Below are 18,258 nucleotides of genomic sequence, written 5' to 3' on the forward strand. Positions count from 1 at the left end.
TCATTAGTAACATGGGATCATGGCATTGAGAATCAGGAAGGACCACAGAGACAGAGAGGGCACAATCACATGGCCTTTAATTCCTGGGATTGTTTTGACGGAAATGCTTTGTAAATCTTAAAAGGGTTATGTAAACCTGAGATAAATGTGCAGTTATTTCGTCACAGTAAAAATTCCCATCTCTGAAGCATTTTCTTCACAGCAGCCTGGTGAAACAGGGAATACGTATCAGCTTATTTTACTGATGAGAAAACTGAAGCTCAGAGGTAGAATCCAATTCAACAAGTTGTACAGTTGGTTTCAGCACAGTTCTAGGCTCTGGAGATACAAAGACCAAAAGAGAATAGTCCCTGCCTTCAAGGAGCTTTTCATCCACTACAGTAATGCCCAGAGTATTGATAGAATACCTATCATGTGCTGCCCCTCAGCTAAGCACTTTACAAATGTCATCCTTTTGGGCCTCATAACAACCCCTGGAGGCAGGTGCTGCTCTCATCCCCATTTTACACTGAGATCAAGAGAGATTTAAGTAACTTGCCCAGGGTCACGCAGCTAGTGTCTGACACTGGATTTGAACTCAGGACTTCCTGATTCCAGGGCCAGGGCTGTATTCCTCCAGCTTGCCTGGGCCTTCTGCCTCCCTAGTCATAAGTACTGTTGGCATTATATCCCAGTGCCTATCCAGGGATGCCGTGCAGGGCTTCTTCAGCCTTCCATTGGCCAGCAGGAATAATAAGAGTTACAATAAAATAGCTGGCATTTACAGATCCCATTCTGTCCCAAGGTTTGGAAAGGAAGAGAGGCCAGGGCATGAAGCAGGGTTGGCTCTGGGCAAAACTGGACAGTTTGGTATTTGCTCAGGCCTGCCCTCATCCCCTTCCCCCTTAAACGGGTGTCTTCTCTTGTCCGGAGGCCCAGCTTATTTTAATGAAGAAGGAACTGAGACCTCCAATTCCCTTTTCTTGGAGATTCACATTTTAATAGAGAACTCTAAACATAAAGAGGATGTGCATTTCATGCCTGGTGATGAGGACCCTTCTGCCTCTGAACCTTCCAGCTACTCCTCTTCCTATCTGGCTGTTCTGGAGTCCTTTGGGTCGAGGGGCAGCCCCTGTTGTTTTGGTGACGCCACCAGCTTTGCTCTTTTTCAGATCATTGAGAAGCGCCTGGGCCACATACGGAGTCGAGTGTTTCGGGAAGTAGAGATGCTGTACCAGTGCCAGGGACATCGGTAAGGAGTCCTTCCTTCTCCCCATACCCTGATCTCCATCTCTGCCTGGGGAGTCTCAGCTCTTGACTCCTCCTACAGTCCTCTCTCATGTCCCTACTGTATTTCTAAGCTTACCTGTCAAGAAAGGCCGTCAATTCTCTGATGGGGGGATCATTTTAATGGACAGAGCATTTCTGCTAAAGTCCACTCTTTCTTCCTCCTCTGTTCCCATCCCCAACACGGTGAGGCTAGCCTCTACCTCACAGCCCCTTCTAAAGTGGGAGGGAATTCAGATCCTCCTTTAGAGCCAAGGGCTGCCCATAAGAGGCCAGAATAGGGGGGGACTGACAACTAAAGCACCTTCTCCTTTCCCCCACCCCTTTCCTCTTTCCCTCCCAGAAATGTCCTTGAACTGATAGAGTTCTTTGAAGAAGAAGACAGATTCTACTTGGTATTTGAAAAGATGCGGGGTGGTAAGTATGGGAGGATTCCATTTGAGGCTGTGGGTGCATATCCTGGGCTCTCCCCTTGAACCTCCCCCTTAGCGCCCAGTTCCTCCCTCTTCTCACTTCCCCCCCAACTCCTGACATGAAAGACTTAGGTTAAAAAAAGAGATGATTAAAATCCATGAAGTCTTTAAGAGGAGAGGATTCTTAAGAGGACTCCCTTCCATGTCAGACTCAGTACTCAGAAGAAGAGATTTTCAGAAAGATTGGGACTGGACCTGGGATCACATTAGTCTGGGACTTTTTGGTCTCAGGGGCCCTTTGCCCTCTTGAAGATAATCAAGGACTCCCCCCCAAGGGCTTTCGTTTCTGTGGTTTATATCTTAGAATTATTCTGAAAATCATTTTAACTTTGGTGGCTCCTCTGAAAGTGTCTCCCATATTGAGAACAGCTGTTCTAGAGCAGGAGTGTCAAACATTCAGCCCCCAATACTCCGGAATGAGGCCCAAACCGGGGTAAAATACCATTTGGAAATAGTTAACTAATAAATAGAAATACAATAAAATAGAGATGATGAAACTCCATGTGGCCCACAGGGATCCTTATATACTTAATGGCCCCTATTCCTATTTGAGTTTGACACTCCTGGCCTGAGGAACTCCTGAATGAGGAATGCCCCATAACGATACAGGTAGCAGCTCCCTCTTGGCATCTTAGGGAATTGTCAGACTGAGCAAAGTGGCTTTGCCCCAGCAGGCAGTCGGTCTTCTAAGAGGTGGGACAGGCTGGAAAAGCGAGTTAGTTCAGGCAGGGTGTAGAGAAATTCCCATGTGATAGACCCATAAAAGTTGCAGATTGTGGGGTTTGTTGGTTTTTTTTTTGAGAGTGTCTGAGATTCAGAGGTGTAGGATCTTTGATTTGGAAGGGTCTTTAATGGGCATCTAGTAAGTTTTTTTCTGTATGCCAGGCATAGGAGTATATGACAGGGATACCAAAAAAAAAATGAAGGTAAAATCCATCTTTGGCCTCAGGGAGCTTATATTCTAATGGGAGAGATGACATGGAAATGATTGATAGATATAAGATGGACCAGGAAAAACTTCCTGAGGAGTGTGTATATGTGTGTGTGTATTGGGGGGGTGGGGGGTGCACTTAAGCTGAGTCTTGAAGAAAATAGACCAAGTAGTCTAGTCCTGGATTCCCTGAAAATCCCTTTTTCAGTATACCCAAGGGTGGTTACACGGCCTTTGCTTGGAGACTTCCGGGGAGGGGAAGGACCTGCTACCTGTTGGAGCAACTGGTTCCACTCACAGAATTCTCTGGTTGGGAAGTTCTTGCTGAGGTCAAACCTAAACTGACCTCTTTGGCCTTTCTTCCTGGTGTATGCTAGTGACAGGCAAGCCAGGTTCGAGAGAAGGATGTCTGTAGTTGGCATTAGACCCCTGGATTTGAGTCTCAGAGCTGCTGAGGGACTCTGTGACCCCGGACAAGTCACCACCCCTCTACCCTTCAGCTTTTCCTTCTTGTAGAAGAGGGAGGGCAAGAATACTCCCTCCTCTCCATAATGATGTGGGTGGGCAGCGGTGAATTGTAAAGTCTGGTGAACATGAGGCATGGTCTCTGTAGAGGTAATGCCAATTCCCCTAGAGCCAGAAGATGCAGGAGTCAGGCTTGGTCACTTTCCTTGGTAGCATCCTGAGACACAGTGTGTTTTGTGGAAAGAGCCCTAGACTCTGTCAGAGGGGACCTGTTTTTGAATCCTGAGACCCTTGTTAGCTGGGTAACTCCTGTGCCACATAGCGCTCCGATCCGTGGTTCTCTTCTCTGAAAACAGAGATGATCACACTTGCATTGTCTGCCCCTTTGGGGGGTTGTGAGGAAAGCCAATAGCATACGAACCAACAAAGCTGTCTAAAGGTGGCCTCGATGGTGTCATCCCTTTCCAGGGTTCTGTGTGGGGTGGGGGAAGAGGCTGGCCATCCCCCATGACCTGTGCCTTACCCCTCTCTTCGCCTGTGCCCCCACCCCCACCCCGGCAGGCTCCATTCTCTCTCATATCCATCAACGACGTCATTTCAACGAGCTTGAGGCCAGCATGGTGGTCCAGGACATTGCCAGCGCTCTTGACTTCTTGCACAATAAAGGTGGGCAATGTTGGGGTACAAGGGGGTGGGCTTGGGAGAGAAGCGCAGGATTGGGCTAGAAGCCCGGGCCCACTCCCTGCACCTGCTAGATGGCTCTTGGCCTCCTGCTGACACCTGATCCCCACCCCCACCCCCTAATTCAAGGGGGCCTTCTGAGAAAACTTGGCCCCGCCCTCCCACCCCTGACTCCTTAAGGTATTTCTCCAATGCCCTCCCCCACCCTCTTGACGTTGCCTCTGCTGTCTGGCTCTCCCCAGGGATTGCACACAGGGATCTTAAACCTGAAAACATCCTCTGTGAGAATCCTGACCAGGTGAGGAGAGGCCCCTGAGAGGACCTGGGGGGAGGGGAGCACTGGGCCCCTTGGGGTGCAGACTCTAGAGCAAGGGCTAATTGAGGTAAGTCCAGAGAGCCAAGTCCCCAGCTCTGCCGCTGACTTAGAGGCACAGACTTTCAGAGCTGGGAAGTCCCTTATCGATCCCCTGGTCCAAGGGCATGCTTTGGGTCAGGGAACCCTTTGGCAGCAGGCCTGAAGAGGCCTCAGAATGGATTCCTTCCCAGAATCCCTTTTTTTAATGCACAAATAGACAAAAGGATTACAAGTGATGGTGAAATGTACTTATATATTAAAAATAAATTTTAAAAAGACATGGAAAATAAAGGTATTTAAAAATACAATTTCACAGACACCCCCCTGCCCCAGAATCTCATGATGAACCCTTTTTTGGGGGAGGGGATTCTGTGGATCATTGTGTAAGAGTCGCTGATGTGGTCCAACACCCTTATTTTACAGAGATGAAAGCTAGAGCTCAGAGCAATGAGGAGACTTGAACCTAGGTGCTAGGAATCCCCATTCGGTGCCCTTCCCATTCTAATGTTCTGCTCCTATAGCTGGCTCATAGAGTGAGTGCTAGGGTGCTACTTTCCATCAGGTCTTGGTTTCTTCATCTGTAAAATGAGGGGGTGTGATGCCTTCTGTCAGAGCCTTCTGAGGACACTGTATAAAACTGCTCTCTGATGCCAAGGGATTCTGGACCTGGTTGGGGTGCTCATGGAAAGGAGATTGAGGCAGAGAGAGTTTCCTTTCATTGTGTCCGGGCTGTGTAGCAAGGCTGCCTGTGACCTCAGAGTCCCACCTCCACTTTGCTTGGGGAGTTGAGCCTTTGTGGGGCTGCCCAGGTGAGGCCAGAGGGATGTCCAGCTGCTGCTGCAGGCGGGCACCACCTCCTCTACTCCTTGGCTCCCTGGGCCTGGCTTCTCTCATGAGGATGTTGTCAGAGACCAGCGAACTATGATCCAACAGGGTCTGGGATGGGGAGGGCAGTGATTTAGTAGGAAGATATGACAGACTTGGTCAGGAGATCTGTGGTCAGGTTCCACCTCTGACACTCACTAACTGGGTAACCTTGGGTAAATCCTTTGACCTCTCTGAGCCTCAGTTTCCCCACTTGTAACATAGGAATGACCAGACTTGCATGGCCCATCCCAAAAGGTGGATGTGGGGAAAATCTCTGAAGGTCTGACGAGTGTGTTAGAAGGGGAAGGTATTCACTGAGGGCTGGGGTTCTGTTACTTCACATACCTGCCTGTCTCCCACTTCCCACTCCTCCTGCCAGGTTTCTCCAGTCAAGATCTGTGACTTTGACCTTGGCAGTGGCATTAAGCTCAATGGTGACTGCTCTCCCATCTCCACCCCAGAGCTGCTCACACCGGTAAGTCTTGCTCACCACTGACCCTGCATGGGGGCAGTGGAGGCAGGTGACCTCGGGTGTTTTCCACTGGGCTTGGCAGGTGTGTGATACTTGCCCTGATGAGACCACCCCGAAGGGGGGGGTGAGAGTTGATTGCCTGTTGGCCCTGGGCCTGTCTTCAAGGAATGCCCTGTGTTAGCCTGTAGGTCAACTGGTCCCATTTGGTGGTAAGACTGAGAGGCAAGTGCCTACCTGAGGGGTTAGGAAATCCTCTGCTCTGCCTGTGTTTCCCTCCATTTTCCTGGCAGCCTGCAGTGTGATTCTAGAGAGTCCAGGAGAGAGAGGGAGCTGGGGATGATGCAGATTTAAAGTGAGTAGGCCAGTACCATGTGATTGGGGTCCTTAGAGCTCTAACCTGAATGGCTGTGTGACTGTCTGCCTGGGAGCAATGACCACTGAGTTTTCAGGGAATGAGTCCAGGATTCACTGGGGATGCTTTGGCCTGGACTCCCCTGGGAGCTGGCTCCTCCCCAGCCATTCCGGTGGGATGCTGGGCTGAGCGCTGCCCTCACCTCCTCTTCTCTCTGGGGCTGTAACTCGCCCTGCCCCCATGGGCCCCAGAGTTACATAACACCCCCATTCCTGGTTGGCCTGGAGTGGAGCCCAGCAGCATGGGAGGAGCCGAAGGGAGAGAGCTTAGGACTTGCCTTAGCAACAGTGGATCTGATTGGGTGGGAGGGTGGGGCCCGATGCTCAGGGCACCCAGAAATGGGTCAGGCGAGGCTTGGGAGAAAGCAGAGAGGAGGGGCTTTGAGGCACTGGGGCACCCCCGGGTGCATATATGTGTGTTTGGGGCGGGGCTTCAGAGGGAGGACGAAGACTTTGGTTGGCTCTGTATATCTCCTAGCCCTTTCGTCCCATGAAATCCCTGCCCACTGGATAGTCCCATGCCACCCCACCCTTTGGTTAAGGCTGGAGTTTGAGGTTTTCGCTGCTCTGTCCCTCAACGCCAGTAAGCCTCTGACCTAACCTCTTCCCCTAGAACCACAAATGCAGGAGAGTAGCTCACAGAGAGCTCCCTGGCCTTACCAGTCTGTGCATCCCACTCAGGGCAAGGCAGGCACATGGTTTCCCAAAAGATGTGTTCTGTGCTCCTTCTGGTGCTAATTCTCAGGTAGAAAAATTGAGGCCACGGGACGATTCCAAGAGGAAGGTGACCTCTGGCTGAGGTCCTTTCTTGGGAAGGGGTCAGCCTTATTCTGACAGGGTTTTCATGGGCCAGGCTAACCTTCCTGCATCAAGCCCCTCCTGCTTGGCCCTTTCTGCCCCTCCCTGAGGCAGAATCCTTGGCCGGTAGCCCAGTGTGGGCGGGGAAGGAGCTGATGCAACCCAGCCTTGCTGGGTGGGGAAGGTGAGATTCCCCCCATGCTGCTGGGTCTGGCATCTCAGACAACCTTCCCCTCTGCAGAACAAAGTTAGGCTTTGTCTCGAAGAGCAGGGGCGTCTGGGTGTAGAAGTAGGGGAGAGCTGCCCAGCCCCCTTCTCCCCACCAAGCTTCCTGTCTCTCATACACAGAGGGCCTCCCTCTTCCCCTCCCCCCTCAGCTCTGGGGAGGCTGGAAAGTCCCAGTGGCTGGCTAGCTCTGGCTCTGTTCCTTAACCCTTTCTGTACCCGCTGGCTGCCAGGGGAAGGGACCTTAAAGGTCAGATCCTCCTTGGCTGTGAGCTGTCCAGCATGTCACTCTTTTCTGGTTGTCAGTTTCTTTATAAAATGAGGGGGTGGACAGTTAGATTTGATGGCCTCCTGGTCCCTTCCGGCTCTGCCTCTGATTCAGTGCTATCTAGAATAATTCCTTCAGTAAACATTGATTAAGCCCCTAGTCTGTGCCAGACATCCTGCAGAGTGCTGGGGGTACAAAGAAAGCAGAAGATTGTCCCTGCCCTCACAGAGCTCCCAGTCGATGTACATGCGAAAGCTACAGGCCCTACAGAGGGAGGGCCCTAGAAGGAAGAGGGGTCTGAAAAGACTTCTTGTAAAAGCGGGGGTTGTAGCTGGGCCTTGAAGGAAGCGAGGAGGCTGAGATGAGCAAAGAATGGGGGCTGCCAGAGAAAATGGCCAGGATGATTTGAGTGCAGACTCTTAAACCCCAGAGGGTTATATGACAAAGCCAACCAGCCTCGCAGGGATGATAAATGGTGATGTTAGCATGTGAAAAGCAGGGCAATCACCATCCGCACATAGTGTTTTAAGGTGGGCAAAGCAATTTGCAGATGTTATCTAATTTAATCTCCTGACTCCCTAGTCGCTGATCCTTGTGGTGCAGGACCCATGTCTTTAAGCCCCCCCACCCCCGCCGGGAAAGATGTCTGTGAATGGCATGCTAACAGTCTGCACCTGTTAGTTTTGTTTTTGAGGCAATTGAGCTAAGTGACTTGTCCAGGGTCACCTGGCTAGTAAGTATCTGAGGTCAAATTTGAACTCAGATCCTCCTGACTTCAGGGCCAGCCCTCTATCTACCATGCCACCTAGCAGGACCTGTTGGAAGGGTGTCTGTGTCTGTGTCCTTGCCCTGTCCCTGTTAGTGGGACTGAGTTGGCTTCATCTAGAGGTTGCTGGGCCTTAGAAAAGTTGTAAGGACTGACTTTTTCTTTCCCCACTTACCCCTGCCTTGCTGCTGTCCCAGTTCTCCTGCAGCATGGTAAGGGCAAGGCAAAAGGCATGTGCCAGCTTCCAGACTCTTGATGCCCTGGCCAGTTTGTGAGCCTGGTGGGGCAAGGAAGAAAGAGCTGGAGAAAAAGGAGGCCGGGCTAGGACTCCCTCTCTGACATCCCTTCCAGCTCCTGTGATCCCAGAGCACTAGTCTGGGAATGGTCTTGAGAAGCGTTAAAGGGGAGGTTGGAGCACCCCATGGTTAGAGGGGAGCACCCCAGGACAGGGCTTTTGCCTTTCTTTGGATCCACAGTACTTGAGGTGGCCCCTGGCACATAGTACCTGTACTGCTGTTGTCCCAGGTGGTGAAGGGGCGGTGAAGGGGCGTCCCCAAAGGCCAGGTGGTAATAAGGGGTTGAAGTGAGATTTGACTCCAGGTCCTCAGACTCCCAAGTCTAGGCCTCCTGCTTCTGGTGTCAGTCTGGCCCCATAGGAGGACCTGGGGCCTAATACAGGGTGTTATGGGACACCATCACTAAGGGAGTCACAAATGTGTGGAATTGAGTCAGGCAAATGTGGGCGGCATGGGGAATCTGCTTCTCCTTGGAGAGACAGAGATATGGATCTACAGCCACACCCCTGGGGAACCAAAGCCTCTTCTTCCATCTTGGAAGGGAGGCTGATACCCCCAGGCAAGAGTCCTGACTCTAGATGGACTGGGCAGACCTGGCCAGGTGGGGCTGGAGTGGGTGGGGCTCAGATGAAAGTGGATGTGTGAGACCTAAGCTTGTGGAATGGAGAGTTGGAAGGAACCTTAGAAGCCTGTTTGACAGAGGTAGAAAACTGAGGCTTTGCTCCAGTGTTTTAATGTGGTTACCTCCTTTGAAACTCTCGGCCATCCTCTGAGATGGTTACCGGTGTTATCCTCATTTCATAGATTGAAGAACTGAGACTCAATCAGTCAGTGAGTCAATCAGCATTCTCTGAGTTGAGAGACCTGGTTTCAAGCCATGCCTCAGACACTTAGTAGCTGTGCAAGCCACTTCACCTCTGCCTTAGTTTCCTCATCTATAACATGGGGATAACAACAGCACACTCTCCCTCTTAGGGTTATTATCATAACAAAAAAAAGATAATGTGCATAAACTTGTTGTGTAGACAAAGTATTGTGTACATGCCAGCTGCTGTTTTCGTAACTGTGCTCATAAAATTTAGCTTAGAGCAAAGATTATTTCCAAGGTCTTCCCAGATGAGGAAACTGAGGTCCTGAGAGGAAAACTGATATGCCCAACAGTCACCCAGGAGAACTGTCACCCAGATCCTCTTGCTTCCACACCAGTACTCTTTCTAAGGGAACCCTCGGCCTTCTCACCCCAAAACTGCTTGGCTTGGCATTCAAGGCTTTGCTCAGTCTGGACTTGACTGTCCAGTGTAGCCAGATAAGTTAATTGTCTTCTGGATACTCATGCAATCTGTCCTGCCTTTGTGCCTCTTTTCTATCATCTCCTCAGAGAACTCCTCCCTGACTGCCCCATAGCTCCTGATGCCCTCCTGACACACAGCCTGTGCTAGGCGCTGGGACCTTGGCACCCCTGGTCTGAAATCAGGGGCCCCTCTTTCTCCATTTGTCCTTTCTATCAGCTAGAATGCGGACTCATCTAGGACTAGAGCTCTGTGGAGGTGGTCTAGGGAACCCAAAGTTAACACATCCGGCAGGGTTCAAACCCCACTTTTGCTCCCTGTCTTTGGTGTCAGCCTGAATAAGCCCTACCTCTGCCCTCAGGAGAGTCTAGAATGAAGGGACTGAACCTAGTTACCACTACAGCCCCTCTGGTGCTAAGTTCTGAGCCCCTCTCCCGTCCCTGTGCCCTGCACTGCACAAATCTGCATTCAGTGTTTGCCACTCTCCCAGCAGCCAGTTCTAACCCTGCTCCTTTCCATCTCCCTCCCAGTGTGGCTCTGCAGAGTACATGGCCCCCGAGGTAGTGGAAGCTTTCAACGAGGAGGCCACCATCTACGACAAACGATGTGACCTCTGGAGCCTTGGGGTCATCCTCTACATCCTGCTCAGTGGCTACCCCCCATTTGTGGGCCACTGTGGCAGTGACTGCGGCTGGGACCGGGGTGAAGCTTGTCACACCTGCCAGGTGAGGGCCTTGGTATGGCAATGACCCCTGGCATGTCTTTAGTGTTTGCTGGGTTTCTGAACTGCTTACCCTTAGATTCTCCCTCTGATCAGCTTGGATTTTGATCTGTTAAGAAATTCACACAAAGGGGATCCAGAATTGACTCTCTGTGACCTTTCCTTTCTTCCCCTTCCCATCCCACCCACATTTCCTAAGTTTTGTCCTCTGGGACCAAGCAGAAATCTGATCTCTTGGCCCTGTAAAGGCTGTTTCATAAAATGCTGATACTAGAAGGGTCCTGTGTGCCATCCTCATCTCAAAGAAAGACCTGGGACCCAGAGAGCCAGGCAGTCACACACGGCTCCTGAGCTGGGATTGGAATCCCAGGCTTGTTCAACTACAGGACACATCCCACCACAACGGGCATCTGAGACAGAGAGGGAGACACACACTTAGTTATGTACACACTCAGAGGGCAACAGCGACAGGGATCATGTTCTCCAAAGTCTTCTCTTCCCCAGCTCCCTCCACTATCCCCAGTGACACATGTGGGCATCCAGACCCCTCAGTGGGGGTGTGAGCCAGGGAACAGGCTTCTTACAGTTACTGGGTAATTAATTCCTCAAGTAACCTTATCTTGGGTCTCTTTCCTCTGGCCCTCCCCCCAGAACATGCTTTTTGAGAGCATCCAGGCAGGGAAGTATGAGTTCCCCGACAAGGACTGGGCCCACATCTCCTTTGGAGCCAAAGACCTCATCTCCAAGCTGCTCGTCCGGGATGCCAAGAAGCGGCTGAGTGCGGCCCAGGTCCTGCAGCACCCCTGGGTGCAGGGGGTAAGTGCCGCCGGGGCTGAGGAGTAGCCAAGTCTGCTTCTCCAGTTTCAGAGGATGACATGTTTGAACTTGGGCAAGGAGGGGGAATCCTAAAACAGACAAGGGCAGGGGGGAAGGGGTGCTTAACCCTGCGTTTTACTCGAGGCGTTACAGAATGTTAGAAAAAATGAAGGAACAGAGCCCCTGAAACGAAAGGTTGTGACTGATCATAAAACTTGGGAAAATCAGAATAATTGGGAACCATAAACTAGTCTGACTTAGTCATGGGTAACCATAACTCCTTATGTTTTTACAGTCTTCTAAAGCTTACAGTAGCCCCATGAAGTGTCCCCATTTTACAGATGAGGAAAATTGAGACTCATTCTGTGATTATAAAGCTATTGAGAAGTCAGGATGAGACTTCCACATGTGCCTCCTGACGCCAAGCCTGGTGTTTTTCCCACGATCTGTGCCAGCTCTTAAACTTTAGAGGAGAAGGGACTTTTTAAAAGGTCAGGTGATATCCCTCTTATTTTACAGATTAGGAAACTGAGGCCCATTGAAGTAACTTGGCTGGAGCCTTGGTAGATGGCCATTGCTCTGTTTCATTCAACAGATGGTGATTGGCTTAGAGGTGGAGGGGAGGTTCTACCAGAGTGTCCATTATCGTGGAATGTGTATGGAGTTGTTGGCACTTTGTCTCTCCCTTTGGACTGTGAGCTTCTTGGGAGTTAGGGACTCTTGTTCTGTCTTTCTTTGTTTGCCCCAAACTTAGTACGGTACCTGGTAAAGAGGAAGCGGTTAATAAATGCTAGCTGGCAGACTTGAATTTGGCCTCTACTGGAGTTACAGGAGGCGGAGAGATAATGGTGCCATGAAGCAGATTATTGCCTGTTGTAGTTAGATCTTTAAGACTGAAAGGCACACAAAGTACCCCAGGAAGATGGGCTGGAAGTCACCATCAGCTGGGAGTTTGGGTGGAGTTGGGGGAAGACTTCTTGGAAGGGTTTTCACAGATGTAAGTAAGCATCTGAGTGGGAGGGGACCTCAGGATATCTATTCTGTCCCATACCTGGTCAGGAATGTCATCTGTAATGAGTAATCCTCCAGACCTTGCCTAATGACCTTTCATGAGAGGAGGCTGCCCAAGGTCTACCTTCCACTTTGGGGTAGCTACAGTTCTTTAGGAATTTGTTAAGCTTAGATCTGCCTCTTGGTGTTTTCTGCCCCCCTCCACAACCCCATTGCCCTTTGCTCCCCAAGTCACTGTCCTCTGGATGCTGGAACAAAGGCAGCCCCAAAAGTAGTGTGTAGGGATATGACAGACAGTCAGACCATGTATCAAGTACTGGGTACTCAGCAGGTCTTGGGGTTCTTAACCTTTTTTGTGTCCTGGACCCTTTTGGTAATCTGGGAAATCTTATAGACCCCTTCTCAGAATAACGTTCTTAAATACATAAAATATGTAGGATTATGAAAGAAACCAATTGTATAGACATAAAGATTATCATGTTTTCCCATTTAGGTTTTTTGACTTTTTGCCGCTAGGGCCTGTTTAGATCCTACGGCTAATCCAGTTCCCCCATTTTACAGATGAAGAAATAGATTTTCAGAAAGGTCAAATGACTTGCCCAGGATCACACAGCTAATTAAGTATCAGAGTTAGGATTTGGGTCCAGGCCAAGGCCTGTTTATTAAGGCCAATATTCAGCCTACTTCACCATACTGAGTAGTTGGAGATGTCAGAGGAGAGAAACAGTTAACAGTAATGTCTTTGAAGTAAAGAAATTCATCCAGATGGAGGGAGACAGAGACAGCAAAGAAGGTCTCCCAACTTCCAGAGGCCAGAGAGGCCCACTGTCCTAGGCTGCCTCTGAACAATAGGCCCACACACTTGGCTAGCAATAGTTCTCCTCCATCCTACTCAGCATGTTTAGCACCTGCTATATCTCCAATTCTGTGCCAGGGACCATGGGGAAAGAGAAGGCTTAGTCCCTACAGATAAGGGTCTGTTTGGGAGAGATAACACATATAAGCACAGGAAAAAAACTAATGATCCTAGATCATGTTTGCTCAGGGCTGAAGGAGTGGGGTGCGTAGAGAGCTCTGGAGGAGTTCATGGGGTTGGGAAACCAGGGAGTGGTGAAGATTGGCTGAGGTGATCAGGGAAAGTCTGTTGGAGGCCCTTGGACTTGGGCTGGACCTTGGGGTCTGAGCACAATGTGGAAAGGAAAAAGGGAGATGGGATGGCCTGGCTAGCAACCTCACTCAAACTGTGGGTTTCCATGATGATGAAGTACCAGGTTGGTCTAGAATGGTGGTGCAAGAGGCTTGTATTTCTTTTTTAAAAACTATTTGTTGAAGGACAGATCAGATAGGTGAGATCACAATAGATGAGAAGGCCCCAAAGTTTCAAAAGTTCTGAATGGTGAGAATAATCTGTTCGATCAGAGATTTAGAGCTGGAAGTTTCATGGGTGGTCATCATATCCACCCCTCTCATTTTTCTGTAGGAGGAAACTGAGGCCCAGAGTGATTAAGTGATGTCCCCTGGGGTCATATTCAGTATTCAAATTTAGGTCTTCCTGAATTAAAGTGTATCCACTACACATCAAGCCAGAAGGTACCTTAGGAATAATTTTACAAAGAAGGAAACAGAGGCTCAGCTGATTTACCTAAATCCACAGAGTTATGTAAGGGTTAAAGCTGGGCTTTATAATTATTGGTCAAAATGGCAGCTGTCATCCTAAAAAGAGATCTTTAAAAAAAGAAAAAAAAAATGAAGGTTTATGTTGGAAAATCTATTACATATCACCCCCACCCAAATTGGGGGGCAGATCCAACCAACACTGAGACTTCCTTGAAACGAAATTATCTTCACTCCATTACACATCCTTATTAAAATTTTAGTTGGTTTTTTGGACCTCATTGTACCATGAGAAACTTACTTCTAGTCCCCATTCTTCCGATCTCCTTGTCTGTTGGAATCTGGTAGAGTCTAACTTCTCTGTTTGACCTGGGCCTCATTGCTTGACCCCTTTGTACCTCAGTGCCTTCATCTGTCATGTAAATCCTGAGCCTGTAATTTTAATTTAAGTCTAGGAACAGATGGGTTTTATTCCTTGTGACTTTGGACAGGTTGCTTAGTCTCTGTGCCTCAGTTTCATTATCTGTTCTTTAATGAAGAGATTGAACTAGACAATCTCTTAAGATCCCTCCCGTGTCTAAAATTTTGTGAATCTAAAACATACCTGACTCTAGAAATGTTAAAAAGTGCTGCCATTAGGGAAAATGTCTGGTGACGTTAATCCTTTATGTTTGCACGATAACTTAGCTTCTTTCTAAATTGCTGTTCATGCGTTTTCTTGTTGGATTGCCAGAGTGCCCTTGGAAGGTGGGTGGTGAAGTCCCAGGGTTTCCACTTTCTCTCACCTTCTGGGTGAGAAGGGACTGACACCCAGGGGAGTCGAGGCACTGGCCCAAGGTCACAGATGTTATAGCGGCCAAGGTCATAATCATAACCTTTATACGCACATTCCTTTGTGATTCAGAGTGCTTTGTAGCTCTCATTTTATTCGCTTCTCTTATCCTAACTCTGCAGATGAGGAAAATGAGAGAGAGTGAAGGGAAGGGATCTGTCCAAGGTAACAACTACGAAACAACAGGGTCAGGATTAGAACTTGTTCTCTGGTATAAATTTGGAGATGACATTCTTCTCGTTGAAGCTCCAAGGGATTCTCCTTACCTTTTAAGGAAAATACCCCTCCCCTAGCTTGGCACTGAAGGATCTCTGGGTCTTTGGGCTACAGAGCCAAGGAGGGCATCAGGTCACAGCTGCCTTCTCAAGGCTGAAGATGCAGAACCACCCCGTAACCTGTTAAAGCAAGACCTTCAGTCTCAGCAGTGACCGAGCCCCTAAGCTTGCCACCAACCTGGCCCATGACTAATGAAGGTCCTGTGTTCTCATTGCAGTGTGCTCCGGATAACACCTTTCCCACTCCAATAATCCTGCAGAGGTGAGACAACCCCCTACCCCTCCACCCCGCATCTTTCCATCTTGCTCTCTGGAGAGGGTGTCTTACGGTTCTAGATCTGGCAAAGGAAGGAAACAATTCTTAGTTGGACTTAACTTTGAAGATCTGTCCTCCCCAGAGGTTTGAGGATGGAAGATGCCAGCTTGTCCAGTGACAATCATAAAAAGGCTTTGTCCTGGTTAGAACTGAGGAGCTCATTTCGAAATTGGAGGCTTTGAGCCTTCTGAGGCAGCAATTTAAATAATCCTATTGTCCAGTTTAGCCCAGTGGTCAGTGCCCTGAAGTAATGGTCTTGAGTGTACTGGCATAGAATTGTGACTTTCACCTTGTTTTTGACTTCACATCTGTACTCCTGGTCCCAGCTCCTTTTTTGATAGGTTATCTGGGTTTTAAGAAAATGTAGGTGGAAGTATTCCCTGCCATCATTACTTTCAGAGTTGCATCCTTATCTCCCCAAGTAAAATCCCATAATTCTAGCAGTGGTCATGGGAGGCAGTAGGAATTGTTGAATTGGCCTTTACTCTTTTTTTCACTGCCTTTTCATCCCCTAGAAACAGCAGTGCCAAAGAACTCACCTCTTTCGCGGCAGAGGCAATAGCCGTGAACCGCCAGCTGGCCCAGCGCGAAGAAGACGAGGAGGAGGAAGAAAACCGACCAATCGTCATCAAAGCTACCTCATGTTCCATGCAGCTGTCGCCACCGTCCAAGTCAAAGCTGGCCCAGCGGCGGCAGAAGGCCAGCCTGTCCAAGGCTCCCCCAGCCCCCCAGCACCTGGTCAGCCCCTTGGTCCTGGTCAGCGACCACATGTAATGGCCCCAACCAGGCCGCCCTCCTGCGCGTTCATCCCGTTGAGGTTCGGTGGGTTCGGGTTTGGTTTTTTTAAGCTATTGCCAGCCGGGCGTTCACTCCCTCCTCTGGCTGGTTTCCAGGGAGTTCAGCTGACCTTGGGAGTAGTTTTTTTTTTTTATAAACATTTTTTAAATGGTATTTACCAACAAAGCAAGAATGCGGCACACACCCCAGGCGCGCTTCAAGGGCGTGGAGCACACTGACGTTTGTGGGTCTTTTTTTTGCTGAGGAATCCCTCCTTTCCTACGCCAAAGGATGCGCTGTAAGCTCAGCTCACCCCATACTGTGAAAGACTGTCAGTCAGTTGTGTGAAAAGGTGTGGTTCTCTGTCCCCCAGCCCTCACCTTTCCCTTGCTCCCCTTCCCGATTGACTGTAAAGAACCAGCTCAGGGGGAAGGCCTGTTTTCCTAACTCAAGGCGCTATTCAGTCTTCCAGAGCAGGTGATGGGCACCCGGGGCAGGAAAATGCACATGTGTGGTAGGGGGAGAAGGGAGGAATGTGTTCCTCTCCTCACTCCCCCTCTCACTGCATATATGCGTATTTTCTATATATGTATATACATATGCTCTTCATACATATGTATATATATATAATATGTAAAATCCATCTTGCATTCATCCAGCCCCATGAGAAATTCTCAGTATTCTAAGGAAGTCTTTCCCTGCCTGGCCTGTGTACAGTGTTGAGAAAGGAGTGTGATCCATGCCCAAGTTGCAGGTGAAATGTTAACCCACTCCAGATAAAATAGCCTTCCTCTCCTCTCCTGTTCCTCCCCCGCCCCCAAGCTATCCTTTTAGAGTCTTGCTTGGAGGACAAGTTTAGCTCACCTGGACACATTGACCTTGGAGCAGTAGGATTCAGGAGGATGGAGCCCTGAAGCGGAGGTAGAGCCCACACCCAAGCTGGGCCACTCCTATGAGGCTCTCCTCTTCCCCTCTCCTCTTTCTTCCCCTCTTTCCCTCTAGCTCTCTCCCCCATCCCATCCCATCACTGACTGGCCAGAATATAGTCTAAGAGCAGGGTAGTGGCTGGCTTTCTCCCTTACTCATCTGAGACAGGCAAAACTCCTCTTCCTGTACCCCTCATCTCCTGGGGCAGACAATCTGGGTCTTCAGCAAATTCCCTTTTCTTTTCCCCTGGGGCCCTGTTATATATTGGCCTCCCTGGGGGAGGCAAGTGTACTGACTGCTGGTGATGGAGACAAGACACTGAAGGAAGGTGCTGGAATCCTGGGCTCTGGTCTGGCCTTTCAAATACAGGTGACTTCCATGTCCCAGGCAGGGAGGAGGCAGGAGAGCAGGATTCCCCGTGTTCCTTGGGGTTGTTGTTGGCAACTCCTGTGGTGGTGGGGGTGCTGTTATGGTACCTGGGTGGGGCAGCCCTATCCCTACCCCCCATGCCCTGGTCAAATTTGTGCCAACCTTTGGTAGGACAGCAGAGAGTGGGGATGGGACAGGAACAAGGGGGGAAGCTTTATTCACCTTCATAGGCTGAAACAGGCTACTCATGTGCCCATTTTCAGGGCTCCAGTTGGATGGGACAGTGACATGCCCACTGCCTTCCCCTAATTTTGGAGTTAAGCCCAGAATGGGCAATTTCAGTCAAGGGGATAGACTGGGAAGATGTCTCTCATCTTTCCCCACCCCACACTGAAGCCTGAAGTTTAAACAAAACTCAGATCCCCAGGGGAGCCTTTCATTTGCCAACATTCAGGAATAAAAGGCTTCTAGTTTCCTGCTTGGACTTTGGGTGGCTTGGATCCTAGGGCTCAGCAGATCCAACGAAACTCTCCAACCAGGAATTCCTGTAGAGAGACTCAGTGTCTCCTTTAGGTTCGTATCCTCTCCAATGCCATCCCTTGTTGAGAGAAACTCTCCCAGAAGCCAGGGGAAGGCTATCTATGGATAGACATCCTTTGGATTCTGGGCAGCGATAAACTATGCAATACCAGTTCATTCTTATGTATGCATATATATATATATATATATATACACACATATACACACACACACATATATGTACATATATATATATGTGTGTGTGTGTGTGTGTGTGTGTGTGTGTGTATATACTTTTTTCTTTCCCAGTCAGGGAGGTGAAGATGATGGGCCATGTTTAGAGAGAAGTCCTCAGGTTTTCTTTAGAGTCAGTTCCCCGAAGCCTCACCCAATAGCATTTTTCCTGTTCCCTCAGTCCTCATTTCTTGGCTACCGAACCCCTCCTTCCAGCCCTTGGCAGGAATTCCCTTGAATGGTCTGGGTCACCCTGTGTGAGTCTTGCCCCATCTCCACTGGAG

At 49.5% G+C, this 18,258-nt stretch overlaps 1 protein-coding gene and 1 long non-coding RNA gene across 3 annotated transcripts in view; one reads left to right on the forward strand and one right to left on the reverse strand.

Annotated features, from left to right (window-relative positions):
* The window catches only part of MKNK2 (MAPK interacting serine/threonine kinase 2), a 30,063-nt gene extending 13,899 nt beyond the window's left edge, over positions 1-16,164 (forward strand). For both annotated transcript variants that reach the window (XM_072601491.1, XM_072601492.1), the window contains 9 exons: positions 1,152-1,231; positions 1,610-1,683; positions 3,697-3,801; positions 4,059-4,114; positions 5,418-5,513; positions 10,094-10,288; positions 10,936-11,100; positions 15,051-15,094; positions 15,664-16,164. In XM_072601491.1, the coding sequence (XP_072457592.1) occupies positions 1,152-1,231; positions 1,610-1,683; positions 3,697-3,801; positions 4,059-4,114; positions 5,418-5,513; positions 10,094-10,288; positions 10,936-11,100; positions 15,051-15,094; positions 15,664-15,922 (1,074 nt within the window). In that variant the 3' untranslated portion in view covers positions 15,923-16,164. The remainder of the gene's footprint in view (positions 1-1,151; positions 1,232-1,609; positions 1,684-3,696; positions 3,802-4,058; positions 4,115-5,417; positions 5,514-10,093; positions 10,289-10,935; positions 11,101-15,050; positions 15,095-15,663) is intronic.
* LOC140499714 (uncharacterized) lies at positions 4,398-6,753 on the reverse strand. Its single transcript, XR_011965518.1, has 3 exons — positions 6,582-6,753; positions 5,745-5,840; positions 4,398-5,107 (listed from the first exon to the last, which is right to left on the reverse strand). It is a non-coding gene; the product is annotated as an uncharacterized lncRNA (long non-coding RNA).
* Positions 16,165-18,258: the final 2,094 nt, after the last annotated feature.

The sequence above is a fragment of the Notamacropus eugenii genome, chromosome 4 (assembly GCF_028372415.1).
Source record: "Notamacropus eugenii isolate mMacEug1 chromosome 4, mMacEug1.pri_v2, whole genome shotgun sequence".
NCBI classification, from domain to species: Eukaryota; Metazoa; Chordata; class Mammalia; order Diprotodontia; family Macropodidae; genus Notamacropus; species Notamacropus eugenii.